The 24262-nt window shown below is 33.3% G+C and overlaps 1 protein-coding gene across 7 annotated transcripts in view; it reads left to right on the top strand.

Moving 5' to 3' along the window:
• Positions 1 to 24262, top strand: part of TFPI (tissue factor pathway inhibitor) — an 84510-nt gene that overhangs the window by 49712 nt on the left and 10536 nt on the right. For 4 of the 7 annotated variants that reach the window (XM_027588236.1, XM_027588239.1, XM_027588235.2 and 1 more), the window contains 4 exons: positions 4765 to 4962; positions 11562 to 11600; positions 15560 to 15736; positions 16771 to 16956. In XM_027588236.1, coding sequence (XP_027444037.1) covers positions 4765 to 4962; positions 11562 to 11600; positions 15560 to 15736; positions 16771 to 16956 — 600 coding nt within the window. Of the gene's footprint in view, positions 1 to 4764; positions 4963 to 11561; positions 11601 to 15559; positions 15737 to 16770; positions 16957 to 18632; positions 18667 to 19460; positions 22522 to 24262 lie in introns of those variants that run through there. The other 3 variants (XM_027588240.2, XM_027588241.1, XM_027588238.2) reach the window with 2 other exon arrangements.

Below are 24262 nucleotides of genomic sequence, written 5' to 3'. Positions count from 1 at the left end.
GGGGACGGGAGAGTGAGATTGTAATGCTCAGATTGTGAGACATAAAATGCAAGAAAGCAATTACAAAAATGATACAATAAAAAACCATAATTCTGTTCATCTGGATGCATCAGATTAAATTCCCTATTACATTGTCCTGTATATGTTTTCTAGTTACATGGGGTTAGGTAGATCCTTCAGTCTCCGTTTCAAGTCTCAGGAAAGCTATCCCTGACTCTCCAGACTAGCTTAGCTATCTTATTATGCACAAACACCGCACCTTGAACTTGAATGTTTATAAGTCTTCAGTGTCTGCATGCTACATGAAAGGGAAAGGACAGGGCTACTGCCACCGAATTTACTATCATATCTGCCGTGACCCCACCGTGCCTGACCCGTGATCAACACACAATTGTTAACATTCAAAAAGATTTATCCAAGGTAAAAAATGAAAACCAAGACAGACTCCCATCCCTTTTGGGTGGAGTGGCACGGTACTACATCTGAGAGACCACATCTCATCACCCCTCCACTTCAGGGACGCTCTGCCAAGGGTGGGTCATAAGCTGACTGCATGAAAGAATATTCTAATATGTGATTCAGCTAAGAAAGACACTAAAATGCGAACGGTAAAGATGAATAATTTGATAATAAATTAATAAACTATAGTTTAAAATTAGTTCTTAGTGTTTCACTTGGGAAGCTGCTATAAAATCACCTACTTTCATAGCTGAAACATTTTTAGTTTTTATAAGGTGAATTTGAGAAAAAAATGTATTGAGTGTAAATTTTAGAATTAAATCTATGTGCTTTACCTAAATGCCAATCTAGGAATCTCAGTCATACAGACTGTGACAATATCACTCAATTATTAAGATTGTGTGAGGTATCTGGTATAAAACTATGTGGCGTACAAAACTTCAGGTTTGAACAGAGCAATTAATTTCTACAGTGCTGTTTTATAATTTGTAAATGGAGAGAATACCTCATTCAGAAGATTGTTGTGATTACTAAATAATATAATTACAAAAAGTCTGGAGCACAGTAATTAGTAAACAATATTAGCTAGTATTAACTACTACAAGGACAAATATGGGGAACCAGGTTTCATTTCTGTGGCTGATGGCCACCACCTTGTGGCACAATTCTTAAATAGCAAGTTGAACTCGGTGTGGTATATGCTTAATGGAGAAAATGTAAAAGTTTGGCATGATGAAAAGGACTATCAAATATATCAAAAGTCGAAATCAGAGGCATCATCAATGAAAAAGAACTTTATGTAAATTACCATTTATAAGAACTAGTTCTCCTAAATATCTATAGCAACTCAGGTATTAGGTAAAGCCCCCTGGGCTCTACAGGTAGAGAATTAGACTACAGGCTCCTCTCTGAGGTACTGTGTCTATAAAGATCTGAAGTCACATTAATATGGGAATCAGGGACCATCATATTATCTGAGTGCTATAGGAATTTCTGAAGTAATGGTATATAGCCATAAGATTCAGAATATCAGAATATTATTATTCCTAGCTCATATCTCAAAATTATGTATGTGACTTCTGAGATTCTGAGATCTGATTCTAAGATCAGATACTTATAGAACTGACAGGTCAAATTTTTTTCGGTCGCATAAAAATGTGTCTAGAGTGTACAAACATATCGTGCTAATGCAATGATGCTTGTCGTGGGTCTGTTCTCAGTAAAATGCACTGCTTAGGGTCTTAAGTGCAAAGTCTTCTAGCTTCTCACAACTCTTAACAAGTCAGAGTGTCAGTGAGAGTATTCTAAATCTTTAAAAAAGAGAATATAAGCAGCATTTATCATTATTCACAAGTGTACTACTACTCAGAAAAGGTTTTTAGTTATTTTTTATTTCAAACTGACAATTGTAATTTCAGTGATGAATGGAAAACACATGTTTTTTCATAAATCACTTTTTTGTTTATATGCACCTATTTATCTATGGAAGATATTTTTACCAACTCTCTAAAATGCTATTTTATATGTAATGTATTATGTAAGTGCTATAATATATATAATATATATAATGAATTTACATAAAGAAAAGTACTTGTGTATATAATTTAAGAAAATTAAGAATTTCAGGGAAGTCCAAGAACATTTAAGGAAAATTATAATTCTGAAGTATCCATATTATTAGGTGCCAGAAACTTTTGATATGCCTTGAGAGACATTTTAAAGCCAATCATATTCAAATAAGTTCATCAGCATAAAATATTAGGTACATAATTAAAAAGCAAAGAAATGAGAAAATTTTATATATGTCAATGAATAATTATTTACTCATTTTGGTAAATTATTTACATATATATTATAGAGATTGATTGGCTTTAGGGACACTATATAATTGGTGTAAAAATTATTTTAAAAAATCACATAGATAAACATCCAAATTATATTTTTTTGATTGTACATAACCCCACAGGAAGCTGAAAACAGCAAGTGCGCAGGTGCATAAAATTCAACATTAAAGGTTTGACCAGTAATAATTAGCTAACTTGCTAATTAGCCAATTCATGAAAATTGTGTTTGGTGTTAAAAATATCCATGTCTTTTGTAGATGAAGGCCTGTTTGTCATAATAAACAAATCTCTGTTTTATGTTATTCTATCTTATCAAATTTGGGTCTGAAATTTTACTGTTATATCATTTCTGTAAGCTCAACTTATTTCAATTGAAAAAAATTGTCAATTCAGTTATCAAAGAAATCAAAATGGTGATATGGCATTTTATAAATTAAACTTTGATTTTAAGTTTAAAAGTGGAAGAGTGGTTGAGATAAAATTCATACGTTCATAAATAATTACTGTCAAATGAATGAAACAGCATAATAATAATTTATGTATAGAAAGCTATATTTTTACCCTTCTAAGATTTCAGGACTTACTTATCTTTTTAGACCCATAGAGAAAATAAAAAATAACATTCCAATTATTTTATCATAAAGAGTTTTAACACTACTGAAATGTGGCTACTACTTGACATTAATTCGATATAGATCATTAAGGTAACAAAAGCTGGAGGGTAGAAGAGATTTGATAAAATTATCTAATCCAACTTTTATGATATGTATATCTTTTCTTTCAAAAAATTCACAGAAGTTTTGAAACCATGGGACATTCAAAATTGATTCCCTTCTCGGGGTGCCTGGGTGGCTCAGTTGGTTAAGCGACTGCCTTCGGCTCAGGTCATGATCCTGGAGTCCCGGGATCGAGTCCCGCATCAGGCTCCCTGCTCAGCGGGGAGCCTGCTTCTCCCTCTGACCCTCTTCCCTCTTGTGCTATCCTTCATTCTCTCTCTCTCAAATAAATAAATAAAATCTTTAAAAAAAAAAAAACAAAAAACAAAATTGATTTCCTTCTTGATGGTTATATATTCACACTTGTTCTTTTACTTAATGCTTTTAAAAGGTTTTATATATTTTTAAATGATGACATCTATCCATCTTTTTTCAAAGTAAATTATTTTATAGTGCATTAAAACCCTTTCTTGGAAGATACCTAGACTTAATCATTTTTAATTTAGCAGCATATTGCTGCCCTCTACAGGGCAAATTGGCTTAGGTCCCTCAGAAGTGATCATAGTGAATACTGAAAGTCTTGGAAAAGATATTATAGACAATACTCAAGGAGTATTAATGACATTATTTGTTCTTTGTTATTTTGATAGTACCAACCACAATTTTCAGTGTCTATCTTACTGATAGATTCTATAAACAAATGCAACTTACTTAAAATTAAGCCTCTATTAATATTAGACTTCATAAAATTTAAAATTTTTGAGTTTTCTGTATATACAAGTCCCTTCCCAAGATATGAAATTCCTCTGTGACTAAAATAAGTGATTGGATATTGAGGGAAAAAAATTCTCACTCAAGATCAAAAGAATTGCCTCATTCTATTTTAAAATACAGACAGCATTAAGTTTTCTCAACATTGTTAAAAACAAACCATGGTAAGTAAAAGAATGGACCATGATATATATGTAATACCAAACACCAACATTTCCATAATTTGGGAATGGCTTAATATAGTGTGATGTGTGTGTATATATATATATATATATATATATACACACACACACAAAAACATACATATGAATATGTGTGTACTGCTGCTTTTAAAAAGTTGTTTATGTGTAAAAATGACATAACTGTGTATTAGGGAGAGCAAATCAAAGAGCTGTCCATTAATGTCTGCCCTTAAAAACTACTGAATTTATTTTATTAAGATTTTTATTTATTTATTTGACAGAGAGAGACACAGCGAGAGAGGGAACACAAGCAGGGGGATGGGAGAGGGAGAAGCAGGCTTCCCGCGGAGCAGGAAGCCCGATGCGGGGCTCGATCCCAGCACCCCGGGACCGTGACCTGAGTCAAAGGCAGACGCTCAGCGACTGAGCCACCTAGGCGCCCCAAAACCTGAATTTAAAAAGATGTCTTTACCTACTCGTAACGTCAACACATTGGTTACCTTACAACGACTATGCATTTCCATACTGGTCAACTGGTGTATGTTTAAACCAAATCCCTAACATGAGTCTAGAAAATTATTCTACTCCTAAAGTTTAATTGTCGATAAAATCTGTTTCATTTGGTGTGTTTATAAACTTTAACTTTTTGATAATTTTTAATAACTTGTCATGGTTTCTTCAGCCTGTGTTATTTCTCTTGTGCTTTTTAAGAAAAATTAGGACATACTGAAAAGGAAATAAACTATTACTGTGTGGATGAAAGGTTCTATATCTTTTATTTTTACCTTGTAGATGTTGAGTTGCCACCACTGAAACTTTTACATTCATTTTGTGCTTTGAAAGCGGATAATGGCCCATGCAGAGCAATGATTACACAATTTTTTTTCAACATTCACACTCAACAGTGTGAAGAATTTATATATGGGGGATGTGAAGGAAATCAGAATCGATTTGGAAGTCTGGAAGAGTGCGAAGAAAAATGTATGAGAGGTAGGTTTCTGGAGACACTAATCACCCAGGAGCCTTAAGCTCCTTTAACTTTTAAAAAAAGTTTAGGGTTATTAGATCTAATTATAGATTTGATAATTTTAGGAAAAGAAGTTAGAACTATTTGAACATTCCAAGGAATATTTTTTTCACATTTTGGCATTCATGTTCAACTACTATTTTTCATTTTTCATCAGTTATTATAAATTATATTAAGCCCCATTTGTTATCCTATATTTTTCTCCATAATAAAGAAAGAAGAAAAACCTTTAAGTTCACTGACTTTATATCTGCGGTGAATTGGGTATAATTCAGCCTCCTGGGCAGGTATGAGTTGGCAGGAAAGAAACGGTTAGTCATATTGACTTAGTCTTCCCTTTATCAGTGTGGTGATCTTATCTCCTGTCAAAGTAATGAATCTGAGAATCCACTTTGAGGCTCTCGTAGCTACTAATTAGAAAATTCTAAACTGCATCAGAGAGCAGAAACATATATATGAAAATTAAGTCATTCTCTTTAGGGCTTTGGAATATTGAAGAAAAGAAAATATGAACCTTACTGAGCCATGTAGACTTTGCCGAGCCCAACTTTTCATTTTTTTACTAATTTTTACTAATTTATAATGGTTAAAAGTATATCATATTATATTGTTGGTAAGCTTTATGGGACACTTTTATTTTGCTTTAATCCTCCTAATACAACATTTTCCCCTGAATTTTACAAACTATAATGTGGTTTTATCTCGTCTCACTGAGATAAATTCCAGATAATTGCTGGTAAAAATTTTGAATGCTTTTGTCTGTTTAATTCTTCTGAATTGTGAGCTACTTAAGGGATAGAAGAATCTGAATTGTCTTTATCTTCCCAGTGTCTAGTCCCACATTTCCCCATGGCATGTTATTAGAGCTAGTTGAATTAAATGGTAGCCTATAGAGATGGTATTTTTAGTTAGTAACACTAGGTGTCTTGCTTTTTGCAAAACAGACAGCTCTGCATTCTCACTTTGATAATGCTTTCCCAAACAACTTTTGCAAAATAGCCTTGGCATCATGATGCTCTTGGCCTGTCGGAAAATCTCACTGTGGTGAAAAGAGAGAACTTCTCCCCTGTGTGACTCTGTGAGGTGCTTTTTTTGTATATTCCAGAGCTGACAGAAAAGGATTGATGTGAATATATTTCTTTGACCTTGAGCACTTATTTCCTTCTTTCTTCTCCATACAAGTGCTGGAAATGTTACTAACACAGATTAAGCAGTTCAGTGGTCCTCTGGTGGGAGGTTTTGGTTTTGGTGATTGCCTGGTCATTTTCCATTCATTATACCTCCTTCTCATCCATACTGGGCCAAGTATCCTTTTGTGTTGAGTTGAATAGCACTCACGTTCAGCACCTTGGCTAGAGGCCTGGTTGCCTCATTCTTCGTAATTCTCACTTTCTTCTTTAGCAGCCTAACATTTTCATTAGTGGGCCTCTTTCCCACAATACATACCTGTTTCTTTTATTTCACCATCATATAAAAGTTACCCTTTTCTTTAGAAATTAATCAAATATAATTATTTGGTTCTTCAGTGACCTCCTTGCTTATAAGCTTCTAAACTTCATTACTACCTAGCATATAAATATGAGTCTTTGGCTTCCATTTCCTTATTACATCTTCAAGAGCCACTTATTGTTTGAATATATGAGTGTTATGTATAGTAAATTACTGTTAAGGATATAACTAGCATATAGAAAAAGGATTGCTAGGCTTTTAAAATATCACCTAAAGAGAAAATTCCATCTTCAGCTATGATGGAAGCGCTGAAACAGAACTTTCTCTCATAATATAAATGATTAGAAAATTAGACAAAATATATGAAGCAACTGTTGGCAGACATGGATCAAAAGGCAGTGCAGGACTGTGATCCCTTAGAGAAGGGAAACATGTGAGGTGAGTCCAGTCTCCCCAGCTTTCTGCCTGAAGGCACTTCTGAACCATAGCCAAAGGCGGGGAACCCAAGCACAAGATGGTGGTCTCCCTGGTAGAGAATATGGAAACTGGAGATTAGGAGACTGAGATCAATGGGTTTTGGGGCATAATATGTGGGAGAGAATGGACATATGTAGAGAAAAAGCTAAAAAGTCAGAACAAGAGTCCCTTTGAGTTTGTCACTGAACAACAAAACTGCATGCATTTGGTGAAATTCCATAAGTTAGCGAAAATAATTATAGGGATTTGTAAATGGAACATCTCCCAGAGCATCCACATGACTGAGAGAAAACCCAATTATATATATGAAAAATTTTAGGAACTTGCAGATGACTAGAAGTCTCACTGGATAAAAGGACAATGTAAATATTTACATACATGCTGGCAATGAACAAATAGAAAATTAGACAAAATTCTTAAAAAGACAATTTCATTTAAAATAATGGAACATGAAATTCTTAGTGATAGATTTAAATAAAAAAGTGCATAACATTTACAATGGAATCCATAAAACATTGTTAAAAATTCATTGGCAAATAAAGAAGACTTTAATGAACAGAGATATAAAACAATAGATTGAAAGATTCACTTTAGTTGAGATGTAAATTCTCCCCAAATGGATCTGGAAATTTTATTCTATACCAATCAAATTCCAGCACATTTTTGTTTATATATTAATTAGTCAACTCTAAAAATGATATGCAATACAAAGGACCTAGGATGACTAAAACAATTCTGAATAAAAGAGCAAATTTGGAGGACTTTATCTGATTTCCTTTTTTTAAAAAAAGATTTTTTTTATTTTAGAAAAAGAGAGAGAGAGAGCACATGCACACATGTGAGTGAGCAGGGAGAGGGAGGGGTTGGGGGGAGGTGGGGTAGAGAGAAAGAACCTCAAGCAGACTCTGAGCTGAGCTCAGAGCCAATGTGGGCCTCAGTCGCACACCCCTGAGATCATAACCTGAACAGAAACCAAGAGTCAGATGCTAATAGCCTGAGCCACACAGGTGCCCCAGACTTTACCCGATTTCAAGATTTATAGCACAGCTGCCGAAATTGAGCAGAATAATGTGAGAATAAGGACAGACAGAAATTAGTGGAATAGAATAGTCAAAAATAGACTACACCATCAGAGTTAACTGATGTTCTATGAAGATGGACACATTATGTTATGAATAGAACAACAGTTTAATAAAAATAAATGGGATAAAAGCTTGTTTTGTTTCAATCCTGAATGTTGTTACTTTCTGAAGCTCAGTTTCTTACTGTGCACATTGAGGATGTGATAATCACATAGACCAAAATCATTAATGTTATGTATACTAATATTTATATTTCTTGTTCAAGGGAAAGATCCTTTCAAGTAAATAATGTGACTGTAGGCTTGAAAGCACTTAGAAACTTTAGAAAATGATGACATCAAATGTCATTTTATCCTGCCATGCCTGTTAATATGTCTATCTGCTAAATTACATATTTTTTCATTATGTTCATAGCAGTTTAAATTTTTACACATGTCTAAAACATGCTGCTTAGTTACCATGATAAGGTATGAATATTATGGAAGCAGCCAGTGAAATCAGTGGCCCTATTTATGCTGAGAACCTAATTATTTTACAGTCAGCCAAGATCAATGTAATTATTTTGAAAAATTTTTGGTTGTTTTTTTGTTTAATATGTGTTAATTACTTAATATTCTGTTGACAGAATTTTACTAAATGTTTCATTATAGAAATTCGTATCAGCTTTTTTTTTTTTTTTTTTTTAGGGAGAGAGTGTGTGTGACCGAGGGGGAGAGGAGGGGCAGAGGGAGAGGGAGAGAGAATCTCAAGCAGGCTCCGTGCCCAGCAGGACAAGGGGCTCCATCTCCGGACCCTGAGATCATGACCCTAGCTGAAATCAAGAGTTGGATATTTAACAGACTGAGTCACCCAGGCACCCCCAAAATTCATATCACTTCTTAAGTGCTTTTCCTAGGTAAAGGGGAGATGGTATAAGCATAGGAGACATAAAATCAAAATATGATTGATATCTTATATATTAAGGCTTGAAAGCTGAAGTTTTGTATTATTTGGGAAGACCAGTGAGAACTCAATCTTGTAAACTACCATGCTTGAGAATAAAAGCAAGCCAAATATTTCAGAGAATAGGAACTATGAATGTGTTTAGTTTGCTATGTAGGCACAGCTCTCCTTTTGCACATAAAGTTGTTTTATTAATTTTTTCCAAATATGTATATTTTTTGGTGTATTTACCTATGTAATAATAGAGACATGGAAATAAGGTTAATAATTTTTTTTAAAAAATAGAAGTTAAGTTTGTAAAATGGCTTCAAATACATGTCTTTCAAAATGTTTGTCTTTTGGGTTAGTTGCTTTTTTCCTATAGCCTAAACAACATGATCTTTGATTGTTATTTTTTGAAAAATAGATGGTAATGTAGTGTGGGAAATTAAAGAATTAGACTAAAGAGATCAAATTATCAAATTCTCATTCAGCTTTCTAGCAATCAGCCTCTACAGCATGGTTAAAAGTAGTACAATTAATTTCATAGAATTTCATCAAATCCTGAAACAGGTATAAAGGTTCTAGAAAGTATGCTGTTTATATTAATTGCTATTTTATTGGTTGGGCTACTTGTGACTTGTTGGCTTTTCATGGGGATTTGAGAATTTTCCCCATAGAGAATTAAAGAGCATGTTAATACTTTTTCCATTCTCTTTATATTTTAAATTTGTCATTTCATGTTTTATTTGTTTGGAACCGTGAAGACCCATTTAGTAATGAGAATATTCTGCCCATACAGTCATTTTCCCACCTGCTTAGAATATTTTCTAGGCTGACTTCAACAAATCAGAATCATTAAAAGTTAATCTTAAACTCTTACCCTCTGCTCTCCAATATAAGAGAAAAAGATAAAGAAAGAATAAGGGTAAAATTACAATTACTAAAATGTGTCATAAAATTACAAATTAATTTGTTGTATATTAATTACATTATAATATTCATCATAAAATATTTAAAATGTGAATTCATATATGTTGGGTTTCAAGAAATTACTAAAATGGGAATTAGTGAAACATACTCTCATTACTCCTGAAGACATCATTAATAAATGTTATGTTTTAAATAAATCTAGGAAAAGATAATTTGGATAATTTGCTGTAAAACTTACTTATTTTTTCAGACTGTAATTAGTTGGCATAAATACCAGTTAAATAGGGTGTCCATGTTATTTTCAGAATCCTCAAAGATAATCATTGTTATTACAAATACATTTAAATTCCAGTGTGCCAAAACACATATTTGAGTTAGTTCACATGCATGCCAGCTAAATTAATCCAATTTGGAATGGAATCAGAAAACAAGTTATCTCTTTTAATATTGCATGAACATTGAAATCAAGCATTTCTGTTCCCATCCAATGGCTACTGTCAGTAGGCAAAACAGTAAAAATGATTATTTAGCACTCTAGTCTGATGTAATATTTATCTGTATATATTTTCTTTGCCCTTATAAATTAAAACTGTAACAAATTAATTGTATATTAAAATATTTCAATATAAGCTTATTATGACAATCCACTATCTAATTGAAACCACATTGACAGTTGGTTATTTACAATGAGAAAGACTCCTGAGGTTTTCTTAATATTTAAAATACAATTATATATATATATATATATATCTTTTTAAAAAGACTATTTAATAAAATATAGGAAAATCTTTAAAAAAAAAGGCCTCATTACCTTCTCTTTCAAAGATATTTTATATTCCGAAGAATAACCTAGCTGCTGACTTTTGGCTGAAAGGGGCATATAAGCCAACTCATTCCCCCAACCCCCTGTCTCTCTGGCCATACAACTAATTATAAACTGCATTGACCACAGCTTTTCTCTGCAGAACATGATTATACAACATACATCACTCAGCCTTCCTAATGTTTACATGAGCAAATTAAAACTTCACTTATTATATTGATTTGAATTTCATTACCTATCATTTAAATTAGAACTTAGCATCTGTACTTGAATATAGTGGGTGAAAGACAAGTAGCATTCTAGTTTTTGAGTGGAGAAATTCCATTAATTCTTTGAGGTTGAACCAAAAAATATGTCACAGATACCTTTTGCTTCATTTCTCTTCTGTACTTGGAAATACTAATAAAACTTGTGATTGGGTTGAAACAATGCAGCAGGGCAAGGAATCAGGAAAGGAGATAATTCTGGTTTCTTCCACCCCTACTACCAAGTCTCTATAGAAATTATGTTTTGATATGCAAAGTATGCTGCTTGAATTACTTTCATATTTCACATTATCTTAATGCTTTTCAGTCATAGGTGTTTTGAATAGCAAATGTAGTTCACCATGAATTCTTATTTTTGTTAATGTGTTAGAAACTTTCAACACCAGTTTTGAGACATTATTATGTTAAAGTGCAGATGGCCTCATATCTATAAAAATTAAAATTATTTAATCTTTAGAGAAAATAAGAAATTTAAACTATTTATTGGTATTATGTATAAGAATAATTTTAATGATAATAAATACATCATCCTAGTTTGTTAAATTGAAATTTATATATAATTTATTTATATAAATTTTGATAATTGATGCACATACTGTTTTTTCTTGCAGTTTATCCAAAGGCCAAGATAGAGACAACATTAGAAAAAGGTAAACATTCATTTATATGCTAATTAGAATTTATGCAAGACACTTAGAAATTCAATTCTTAGTTTCCTTTGATATGGACTCCATCATAAATCCATACAATCTTTGAAATGGTGTTTTATTTCAGTGGATATAATGAAAAATTTAAAATAACATATATGATATTTGGTATGGGAGTCTTCAAACACTATATTTACTCTCATTCTAATGCAGAATGATATTTAGTATTAGATCAGTCAAATTCCACAGCCATGCACATGCTATTTTAACATCTGTTGAACAGTAATTTAGATGCTGTTAGTTCTCAGATCTCTACTCCCTTGATAATCTCAGCATTGTGTATCTTTAGCAAGTTATATCCAGTATTTCCCTGAATTGATATATGTCTTTGAGTTGTCAAAGCCTATATGCAGAAGTGGAGATATTTAACACTAAGTGATTGCTCTTGTCAACATTAGTGTGTGTACTTAGCTTTTATTTTGTGATTTAAATTATTTATTGGTTTTAGCTAAAAATAGTTTTCTGATTAATATGTTACATTAGCACATGAAAAAATATATCAGTAGATCAAGAAAGATACTCCTTTTAGTAAAGGTCTAGAAGCTGACTTGGTCCAATTACCATTTACATCATCTACATTTGAATGAGAAAATGCTGAACAAAGGGATCAAATTATTTAACTTGGGAAATGAAAGAGTTACAAAATTCAAAGTGTATTTTAATTTTTTTGACTTTGATTTAATTGTGTGAGAAAGAGTTGAATGCTTTTGTGACTGATAAACTTAAGACTTACTAGACTGAATCAAAATTTATAAAATAAATTCAGTGGCAAAGATTGTACAAACACTATCAGTGAATGTATTTATTTACAAATTTTAAAATAGCTTTCTATAAAATTGAATTAATCTTTACAGAAATGTTCAGTGTTTCAATTAAATGAAATTCATTATCTATAGTATCCAAGAATACAGAATATTTACCAATAGAGGGTTTTATCCACCAAGTAAAAGATGATATCTTTGTGAAAGGAAATACCAACATTTAAATGTTAGGGTATTTTTTCAAAAATGTGAAATTAGGAAAAAATGTATGCAGATAAAATTTACTATAAAATTATGCTATTTAATGTATATTTAATGATTTGGAATTCAATCATTCTTTTTCTTCTAATTCATATTAATTGATATTTCTCCAAAAATGCAATATTTTATTTTTACCAAAGTTAATTGGCTCCAGTCAAAAACTGACAGTGTATGAAAAACAATCTTATAAATTATAAAGCACAGTATAAATTACTAGGTGTGAGGAAAAAGAATATGGCATGCAAAGGGGCATACCTCTGCTATGAACTAGAGGAATCACTTCTATTTGAACTCCTATTTCCTTGACTATAAAATGAGCACATTCAGGGAAATAGAGCTCTTTTACCTTTAACAAGTTCTAAATCTACATTTTTTATGAGTTTTGTCAGATTGGTGCTAACTTGATTAAGAAAAAAATATGACATTTCCTTAGATACAAAGTAAAAATTATTCTCCATTCTGTGTAGGTTTATAGATTTCTTAATCTTAGAATAGTGGTAGTATTCAAGAGCAAAATAACATCTCCTCAATTTTGATTATAACCTATTGAGTTCATTACCTTGTTTGCTCAGTGAGATCACCAAGCCTCCAGAATCCCCAGTCTGTAGAGTTCAACTTCAGCATTTATAGGAGATATGACAGTAAGTAGGAGACCCAAGGATGAGGGATTTGCTGTGTCAAAGGAAGAGCAAAGATCAAGAGGCAACTTGAATGAATACATTTGTCAAGAGTCAGGGAGGTAGGTTGGAAAGTCACCTGGCTTAGCAGGTGGTCAGAGAGCAGTAAGGTAGATAATGTAGTGTCCTAGTTAGGAGTTCCTCTTCTCTTCATTCTTAACTGATATTATATATGGAAATGAGAGAATAAAGCTAATCAATACTATTCACATGTGTTAAACAATGTTCAGATGCCAAAACCCATTCAGAATAAAGACCTCTGGACGTATCCACTTCAAGTTAACTTTGTGATATGCTTTTTAGTATCAACATTGGACCAGTTACAAAGACAACCTCTTTGAAATAGTTTGGGTTAAGACAATTGTCAAGTATGCAGCCTCAAATAACAGTTAATAGTAAAACTGAATGTGGTTTGTGGAAGTTTGTAGCTTAAAATCCGTGTTCTTGTTTTAACCAAGCATCAGTCTAGAGCAAGGATTGTGTATGCAGATTTAGTACAAATGTTACTTTATCTGAGGAATATAGGGCATGAATTTCTTGATTTGTAACCTTATTTTAAACTGTAGGCCCAAGCGGAATTACTTTACAAGTGTGCAATTTCAACTTTGTCCTAAAATAAATTTATGTCCTAGAACAGGGCCTCATAAATAATAGCAGCTTCTAGTTGCATAATTTCTTAATTATACTTCTCAGCATAATTTATTATTTTCTATTCTTTATATGCAGTATATTTTACCTACTCTTTTTTGTTAAACATAGAATTCTTATATTCTCTGTTAAGATGATTTAAAATTTCATAAGAAGTACATACTAAGGCCAAAACAAATGAAAATAATAGCAATTAAATTTTTTCCTCATTCTCTTATAAAAAAGTATTACAAAAATTTAAAGAATTAGTTTTTTTCCTTGTCCCATAAATTACACTTAACCACAAATTGTTGCTATGGGGATAATAGTAATATTCACCGTGAGAAACAAGAGGCAATAAACAATAAACAAAACTCTCAAATTGGTACTTTGAGAAGTTATAGTAGATATTTTACACTACATTAAAATGGGATGTTTTATTAATAAAACAATGCTCTCATAGGAGATCAGCCTTTCCGAAGATTTGCAACTGTTGCAGAAATCATTACCATTAAATATATGCTTTTTTTATAGTAACCTCCCAAGTGATGCTTCCCTGAGGTAGAACAGGTTGCTTTAAAATGGAAAAGGATACTACAGTTCATTTTTGCCACCCTGATAATACAGTTGCAGGGAAAAAGTGGGGAAATTGGAACTTTCGCCAATTTAAGCCCCATATATCTTGCGATCATAATTTTGAAAATAAGTTTAATTCTCTTCTTTACAGAGGATGCCTGTAGACAAGGCCTGTAATGTAGATCACAGTGGCCCAACTTCTGTGACAGCTGTGTTTAATCTGGTTTGGAGCACTATCAAAGAAAGGGCATTAGATTTTTTTTCAAAAGCCTCTCCAATCCCTGAACATGTATTTCCTTTCTGCCTTTGCACTGTTGGAGTCACTCCAATGCCAGAAAGAAGAAAAACAAGAGACACAGTGGCGGAGGATGTCATGCCTAACCTAATACAGATTCCAGAATAAGAATTCAGGAACTTCTAAGAATAGACATGAAAGCTTCCATACACCTCAAAGCTTCTACTCCAATATTTTTAAAATTGAAACCATTGTAATGAAGCAACACATTACACTTCTTTCCCTAATGGGAGCCTATACCTGAAAAATATGAAATATTCCTATTTCTTTCCTAAATGTCAATGCATGTACACCTAAAAAGAATAACTGAGCCAAAATTTTGCCATAACATTTTGGAATATTATGAATTTTTGAATATTTCTTCCAAACCAAAGGTAAAATAACATCTTTTACTCTTCCAATTCCTGAAATAGTTGATAGTTAGGTGCCCTATTAATTTATGATGAGAAATTTAGAACTTGAAATTCCAGTATCAACAATCTGTGACAATAGATACATCTTCCTTATTCTAAATGTCACAACAGACATAGTGGGCAATTTTAATATTGTGCAGTTGTGGATAAAGTTCCGTTTTTACCTTGTATCTTTAACTTTTCATGTTTACTCCTTAAATAATTTCAACTTAGTTATTTCGCATATTTAATCAGCATAATTCAATTATTCACAAAAAAGTATATTGCTTTCTGACATTTTTATAATTTCCAGAAAAGCCAGATTACTGCTTTTTGGGGGAAGACAGTGGAGTCTGTCGAGGTTATATAACTAGGTATTTTTATAACAATGAGTCAAAGAAATGTGAAGATTTCAAGTATGGTGGGTGCCTTGGCAATCAAAACAACTTTGAATCACTGGATCAATGCAAGCAAACCTGTGAGAGTTTAGGTAAGTTTATTTCCCATCTCATTTTACTTCATTTACTGGCATTCTTTAAAAAATAAGGCAACTTAAAGGATGTTCAAGTTTACCTAGATTTTTGTTTCACCCATACAGATGAAGATACAGTAGCATCCACTAAGTCTGATAAAAATTAGTCGCTGTGTTAACTTAAAAAAAGGAACAGAAAATTAAGAAATGTAGAGGGGAACTTATTTCCAGAGACTTATTTTAGGTTACATTATTTAATTTTCTTTCCTGAGAATTTTAGTACAATGTAAGCATAAGAATAGGGCTGCTGAAATCCCTTAGGTTTACAACAATTTGAGGACAAATAGTTCTTTGGAACCTACCACCTAAAATCAATCAGTTTTACCTGACCATGAAATTTATTAAAGGATGCCTTAAACTTTAACTGTTACCTTTTTTTGGCCAAGAACTACAAAGTTACTCACAGAAATATGATCTTACTAACAATATGTATAAAGATTTACTGTTCATTAATTTAACATAGCAATGTGAATAAAATTTCTAGAAGACTCCTTTTTAAAGATTTTTTTCTTTGAGAGAGATTGCGTGTGCGTACATACATGTGTGCATGAGCTGGGGGAGGGGCAGAGGGAGAGAATCTTGAAACCAACTCCCCACTGAGTGCAGAGCCCAGTGGGGGGCTCCATCTCAAGACCCATGAGATCATGGACCAAAATCAGAAGTCTCAATGGACTGAGCCACTTTGGTGTCCATAGATGTCTACTCTTCTTCTTCTTTTTTAAAGATTTTATTTATTTATTTGACAGAGAAACAGTGAGAGAGGGAACACAAGCAGGGGGAGCAGGAGAGGGAGAAGCAGGCTCCCCACTGAGCAGGGAGCCTGATGAGGGGCTCGATCCCAGGACCTGAGCCGAAGACAGAGACTTAACAACTGAGCCACGCAGGCACCCCGATGTCTACTCTTCTTAACACAACCACTGTGTTTGCTTTGTGTGTATAATTATGAACTTAGGACAATGTTGTATTTTAATTGGCTGTATTTTTTTTTCCAGTGAATGATCTTCAGTTGGAACAAGCTGTGAATAATACAGTACTGCCTGAGTCTACGGGTAATACAATACCATTTAGTCCTGTGAATAGTCTGACAACGCTTAATGTTACGAATACTGTGTCCCCGCCTGATTCTGTGAATAATGATTCTGTCACTTCCCAGCCTACCAAGGTTCCCAGCTTTCTGGGTAAGAATCTCTCTTTTTTTTTAAATTGCTCCCAGAAAAATATTTTGGTAACAATAGAAGTGGAATGTATATTAGAACCTTGCTTTAAATATATATATATAGCTCTTGTTCTCTTATAATGGGTGTGTTGAAATACTGAGATTCAAAATGTTTGTCTTTCAATCCCATAAGCGTGATAATTTTCCTCTATTTTAAAGTATGCTTTGAAGGAGCCTTCTGATTATATATATGAAAACTTTCCTATGATATTTAACTCTATGCCAAATTTATCTTATAAAATAATGCTCAGAATTAACAGCATCAATGTCTGATGGTAAATTATTATAATGGCAGCATTGAGTCAAAGGCAGTAAAGTGCTCTTTAACTGAGCATGGCATTGGGCAAGGTCTCAGGTGTTTAGTCACAGGACAGATTAGGAATTTGTTGAATAACCATCACCAAAGGTTATGTCACTCTGAAGAGAACTGTCTTTTGGATTTCTGCAAAATTCTTTTCTGGGCTATACCCTGTCAATGTATTTATCAAATTTAACAAACATACAGAAAATATGCAGAGCTGGAAAATAGTAAAATGCACAAAAAATGCAGAGCTGGAAAATAGTAAAAATATTGGAAAACATAACCGGAAACTACAAATATCTGGGCAGTTAAAAACTGAGAGAGCTGAAAGTTAACAGGATAAATATAAGGTCCAACCTAAATTTTAAAAATCACATGTGCTCATTCACGAATTGGAGATTTTGCTTCAAAGCAGTCCAAGTGAAAGTTTCAAATGTAAAGTTGACATGAGTTGAAGGAGTTCTGTAGCTATTAAAATTGTAGCCCTGGGGTAAAAAGAGACAGTGCGCAGAGCAGGGGTTCTCCACAGCAGCTGTGTGTCAGAATCCAGTGGGAATCAGAATCAGAAAGTCTTTGAGCATCTCTCTTTACACAAACAAATAAGCAAGCAAGCAAACAGCAGACAGAAGTTCTGCCCAGATGGATTTAAAGCTGCACATGTTGACTATTCCCTATCTGGAATGAAGTTCAGTGCCACACTGACCTGATCATGTCTGCGGGCTTTGCTTCAGCTCTGAATGCCATACCTTAGAAGCCACAAAGAGAACTGGAAACATGTTTACAGAAGGCCTGGAAAGTGTAAGGTGATGTGAGACCCAAAGAGGGAACATTATATATGCTCTCAGTACTTGTAGCACTATCATGTGAAAGAAAAATTAAGTTCTGTACATCCCTCACCTCCCTCCTCCCCACATCCCTACCCTTCCTTATTTCCCTTAACCCTGTCAAAGAATCAGGATTAATTCATGAAATCTAAAGTATAAGTTTCTTTCTGTAAAGTGTTTATTTTTTAATGTGAGGTCTTAAAAAATCAGTGGGTACCATAGGAATGAGAGTCCCTAAATTGTAGGTATTCGAGCAGTGTTCTAATAGCACTTGAGATGTCATGAATGGCATGCAGAATTTCAGAGGGAGTTTGAAAACAGTATATTGAAATGCCTTCAGGTCCTTAGACTGGATTCTATAATTAGAGCAATGAATTCAGTACCAGATGAATTTGAGTCTAGTTTTTAAACACTACTTTGTTTGTAATAATGATAATAAATAGCTTTGTAGTTCTGATTTATTATCTGTGAAATTAAGTAATTTCATTGCATTGTTTCTTTGTGTCCTTTCAGCCCTGTGTCTTTCAGTGACATTTTGTTTTATCCAGTTAAGTATCACATGTTGAAAAGCATGCTAAATCTTATTGTGTGAAAGATGTGAAAGTTTAGAATGACAAACTTAATGGGTTTAAAGAGACATGTGATACAATATATCTACTAATAAATGCATGAAATCAGTTTTCAATATGTTTCAATATTTTTTGTTTGGATTGCTTCACTAATTCAGATAGAGATCTATATTCATTTTTTATTATAATGAATGGAGTAAGAAGAAAGTTTTGCCTTAAAGTTTTATCAAGTATAAAAATCATGATTTTTGGCATGCACACTGCCAAAATAGAAAGGAGGAGACAAAATATGTGTGAGAAAGTAAATGAGTTTTAAATACTGTCTTATAAATGTCCTACATTTTTATGTAGTTGCACAATGAAAAGTATAAAAAACAAACTAATGGTTATAACAGTAAATTATTAACTAAGGAAACAGTAAAAATTCACAACATGAATCTAAAAGAAAATAAGACTAAGAGGATTTTTATTGAAAACAATAGACATTTAATTCTTTCATAGTAAGTGCATTTAAAATTAGGGAAAACCTCCTTTCTTTGTCTAGAGAATTATTTTTTTATTGTATATATTTGCCTCAAAACCTAAATTTCTCTAGCCAATTTGACCCCTTTTCTTCTTTTTCTAGGAGTATTCATTTCTCACTCTTTTGTTTTGTAACATTCCTAAGTTAAAGCATGAAATAATGTTGCAATAGCTACTATAGGAAGTTTGATACGAAGAGTGGCTAACATGAAAAGGGGGACAATGAAGCTGTGCCTTCACTCTTTTTAAGATCTACTCGATTCCTCGTCCACCCCATCCAAGATGCAGAAGGTGGAAATGCAGCCATCCCTCTTCACTAAGACCTAGATGAGCCCTACTCGACCTCATCCAAGTAGCATAATGTCAGAAGGCAATTGTGCCCCTACTTTTCCTATACCCAGACTATCCCTTTTCTACTCCACCAAAGGCTTTTGCTGAGGTCTATGAAGACACTGTTGATATTCCAGCTCAAAAATAATTACATCTGTCAGAGCTTGCAATTATATTAATATATTTTACTATAATTTAAGAAAATATGGTTCTATGTTTATGTAAAACCTTGTGGTTCAAGGTTTTAGCAAATGTATAAGCTTCTCTGCATTAGTTTCTTTTGAAAAGATATAAATCGTTTTAATTTTGATTCAGTGCATAGGAATAATAACATGCCCCACAATAAAAATAGGATAGCATTCATTTAAAATTCTTTCCATTAAATAACAATCCTTAGAGTATTTGAATATTCCAAAAATATAGCTGGATTATGCTATTGTTACGAAGGAGAATATTTGTAAATATAATTTTAATGTTTCTCTTCACGATAATAGGAAAGAAACCTTTTAGAAGTTTTGTTCACTGTTTATTCTTAACTACCATGATATTACATATAAGCTTGAGAATTTTTTTCCAGTGAGCCCTCTTGACTGAAGATATTTGAATGCTTACCAAGTGCTATCTAAGTTTAATTTTTCTGTTTATTTCCAGATTTCCTTATTAGTAGGCTATATAGGTATCTCAAAGATTGAGGCTTGCCCTTCCTTAAAGAGATTTTTATAAAATCTTTTGTAAGCACATCCATATGTACAAATGAGAGCAAAGTATTTGAGTTTGGATTGGCTGAATTAATGAGTATATCCATGTAGGTAAAGTAAATGTTTGTTCTCACTACATGTGTGAGAGAAATCATTCTAAAACAATCCCTCTAAACATGTGTAGTTCTGTACACAATCTTCAGAATGAAAAACTACCACAATTAGTTTTTCTTGACTTTTCCCTTGTGACTAGCACTACAGTATAGTAGATAAAAGACTCTGAGCCTGAAGAGTTGGGCTCAAATCCCAGTACTTCCACTTATTAGCTGCGCAGCCTTGAGTTACTTCTTAACCTCTCTGAACCTTATTTTCCCACTGTAAAATGAGGATGGTAATAATATAGTACTCACCTTAAAGGTTTTGTTGTGAGGTAAAATCAGTCAATATACATGGCTCACTTAGCATGGTGCCTGATACCTATTCCATGCTATAGAAATATTACTCATTATCACTACCTGTGGGATTCAGAGCAATACCCCTAACTTCCCAGGCCTTAGTTTCTAACCTGCAAAACAACTCTTTGTAAGTTCTTCTTCGCAGAAGTTGATATTTCAGACACTCATACAATCTCTACTTATTCAGCTAAGTGCTTCAGTACACATACAGTCACAAAACTATAATTAACCTTTAAAAGAGAAATGACAATAGACCTAAACACAGGTCTGTGGAAACTTACACAGTTCAAATGTGTTTAGTAGAAACAAGTTGAGAATATTGTCATGTAGAAGTATTATGGGGCTCTGAAGCCAAAAGAACTTTATGTAACTTTCCTTTGTCTTTTCAAAAGTTCCAGCTTTCCAAACTTCCAGAGTTCTGCCACCATTTTCCAGCTATTTCAGCTGGAGCACTTGGTACTCTCCTCTGATCATCCCCTCCTTCTAGTCAGTCCTTCTATTGCTTTTTCTAATGAAATATTCATTCCTGTCCTCTCTCCATTTTCTGTCTACCTGTCTTGTTCAGACTAGCAATCCTTCGTGTTTCGAGTATCTCCACCATCTTATGTCATCAAAACAGGGACACGAATGAAAATGAAAGGGGGATGCCAAAAAAAAAAAGATCTATCTTAAATACACACACACACACACACACACACACAGAAAACTGGGTCTGTCATTTTAGTGGATAGATTTTAAAAGTATTTCAATTTTTAAAAAATCACATACATGTTGGGACATGATCTACCAAAAAAATGAGCTTGGACTAATACTGGCTTAGGCAAACCAGGTGTCATAGACGTCAGATAGATATCAATGAGATCAGACATAATATATATATTAATATATGGTTATATATCAGACACGTTAAAGAAAACATTTGCTATATGTATGTATATAGACACATGCATATATATGTATGTATATGTGCTTACGTGTGTATATGGAGAGACAGAAAAAGACAGAATAAGAGAGTCATATGTGACAATTATTAGATATAACGTTTTTGACATTGCTGTCCTAATTTCATATATCCATTATATTAGGCTCAGAGTATCTTTAATCAATCAAGTTTACATATTTCTCTTGCTTTACAGAAAAATAAATTAAAAACTTAACAGATACATTCTTTCTGTGTTAATTTAGCCTCATCCACTTGTCTTAGATTTGTCTGCATTATCTGTTGGCCCTCTAACTAGTCCAGATTTTTGTCTCACTAAATACAAGATTTTTCTGTCCCTTCCAAATAGACATTGTCATTAGGTAGAACTTATTTACTCTGTTATTAATAAACATAAATTATCCATTCTCATGGCTCCCGATGTTTTGTTTGGTTTCTCCTTCCTAAAATTCACTGGCCCTCCTCTTGTAAGCTGCCTTTTCACCCCCACAAGGAAGTCTTCTTCCTCTTCCTTTCTCCTGGCTTCCTATTTTGATTCCCTTAATGCTTATATTAGTTGATGTTGTTTTAGCTCTGCCTCACTGACTAGATTACAAGTTTTTTGAGGAAAGAGACCAATGTTTTATGTTTTGCAGATCTTCCCTTCTTTGTATTCAGATCAGTGTTATGCATAGGCCAGGTGGCTCACATTTTTTATTTATTAATTCTGTGATCCACAGTTATAAAGAACAAATGATAGTTGGAAGAATGTTGATCATACTTACCAAGTCCTTCTGACCACCTTCTGCATTCATGCATCCATGTCCATTTTAGGATAAAGTAGCATTTTATGCACATGTTAATATTTCTGCTTTATATCGTATATGTGATGCCTCTGATAGCATACAATTAATAAAGTTTTAATATTTATGTGCACATAGTTAATATAGTCCTCTCAATGGAGCTCATTGGTAAAAGTCTATCAAAGAAAAATTAATGTTCTCAAGTGTTCATACTGATTCTGGGCTTTTTTTTAAGGAATTATTTATTTATCTGTAATTGTTTATTTAAATGCAATTTAGTTAACATATAGTATATTTTTAATTTCAGGGGTTAATTTTATGATTCATCAGTTTCATATGATTCTGGGCTTTTTGAATGGACCTGACCCATTGATTAAAAAACTGATTTGGAGTGCCCAGGGTGCTCAGACAGTTAAGCATCCAACTCCTGATTTCGGCTCAGGTCATGAACTCAGGGTTGTGAGATTGAGCCCTGCATCATGCTCTGCACTCAGCGGGGAGTCTGCTTGAGATTCTCTCTCCCTTTCCATTTGCCCCTTCCCTCATGCTTGCTTGCTCTCTCTCTCAAATAAATCTTTTTTAAAAAAGTGATTTCTTTCCTTGGTTCTCATAGCGCCTTTACTTCTCTATGTCAACTCTTAATAGCTGCCTTGGGACTACATCAGCTACATGATATTTTGGAAAAACAAAATTTTCTGATAGACTTCAAAAGCCTACTGGCAACTCAGTCTCGGTCTCTGACAGAGAAAAGGAACACCTATATATTTGACGTAGTCCTTATTGCTTCCTGGAAGCCACTAAGTCAAGGGAAAATGATTGAGTATCATTCTGCAAACCATTTGGGTACTTGAGGCTCTCTCTCTCTCCTGACTGTATTCAATGTATAACCTACTGGTCGGATTCCATATACATGTTAAAAAAATGGAGAGAAAAGAAAAACATAAACATAAAACATAAACACGCACATATATACATATATATCTTATAACAAATTTTTGGTTATCATTGGCCTTTTGCAAGGGATGTTACATAAATTGCCTGAAAGTCAGACACCATCACTGATACAATTAATTTATAGATTTGCAAGAAAACATTGTCACCTATTTGGCCTCTTGTTGAAGATTTGCTTACACATTTTGACCACGGAAAGTTTCTGCAAAGAAAATATCCCCCATAATCTAAAGAGTTCCACAGTTAATCACTAGCACTGTCAACAATTCTGAAAAACCCCACTTCATCAAAAATCCACTTAAATAGTCCTAGCAGAGCATCCTATTTTTCATAATGTGTTCAGACCCAGAAGCATAGGTATTCCCTCCTAATTTAAATATGCCTGAATGGTGAATCTGGTGCCTCATACACTGATTTTCTGACAAGCTGGCTTTCTAAAAATAGGTAACTTGTGGAGAGGATCCCTAAGACCTTCTACTTCCTGACACCAGAGCTGGTGAGAAACAAAAATATAGCACTTCCCCTCTGCCAAAACTGCTGCCAGCCAGATACGGTCACCTCCAGTGACCACTGACTACTTTTGCTAATCCTTTTCTTCCTGGACCATCTCTGCTTTTAACAAGGATACATTTTTTTGCCCCAATCATGAGATTCCTCCAGAGAAGTGTTTCTGAAATTTGAATATACAGATACTTTTAAAAGAAAAAACCCACAGACTTCTAATTTGTAAATCAAATTATTTTGTATGACACTAATTGTATATGAACAAGTAAAATACTGTATCTCATTATATATCTGATCATTATACAACTATCAATCAAAACTTATTCACAAATGAATACAAGCTACAAACAAATGCATTAACAATACTAATTTGATGGCACTTTTTAATTGAA

The sequence above is a fragment of the Zalophus californianus genome, chromosome 3 (genome assembly GCF_009762305.2).
Source record: "Zalophus californianus isolate mZalCal1 chromosome 3, mZalCal1.pri.v2, whole genome shotgun sequence".
Taxonomy (NCBI): domain Eukaryota; kingdom Metazoa; phylum Chordata; class Mammalia; order Carnivora; family Otariidae; genus Zalophus; species Zalophus californianus.
The sequence above is the reverse complement of the archived record's forward strand: the minus strand, read 5'-3'. Positions and strand labels throughout refer to the sequence as shown.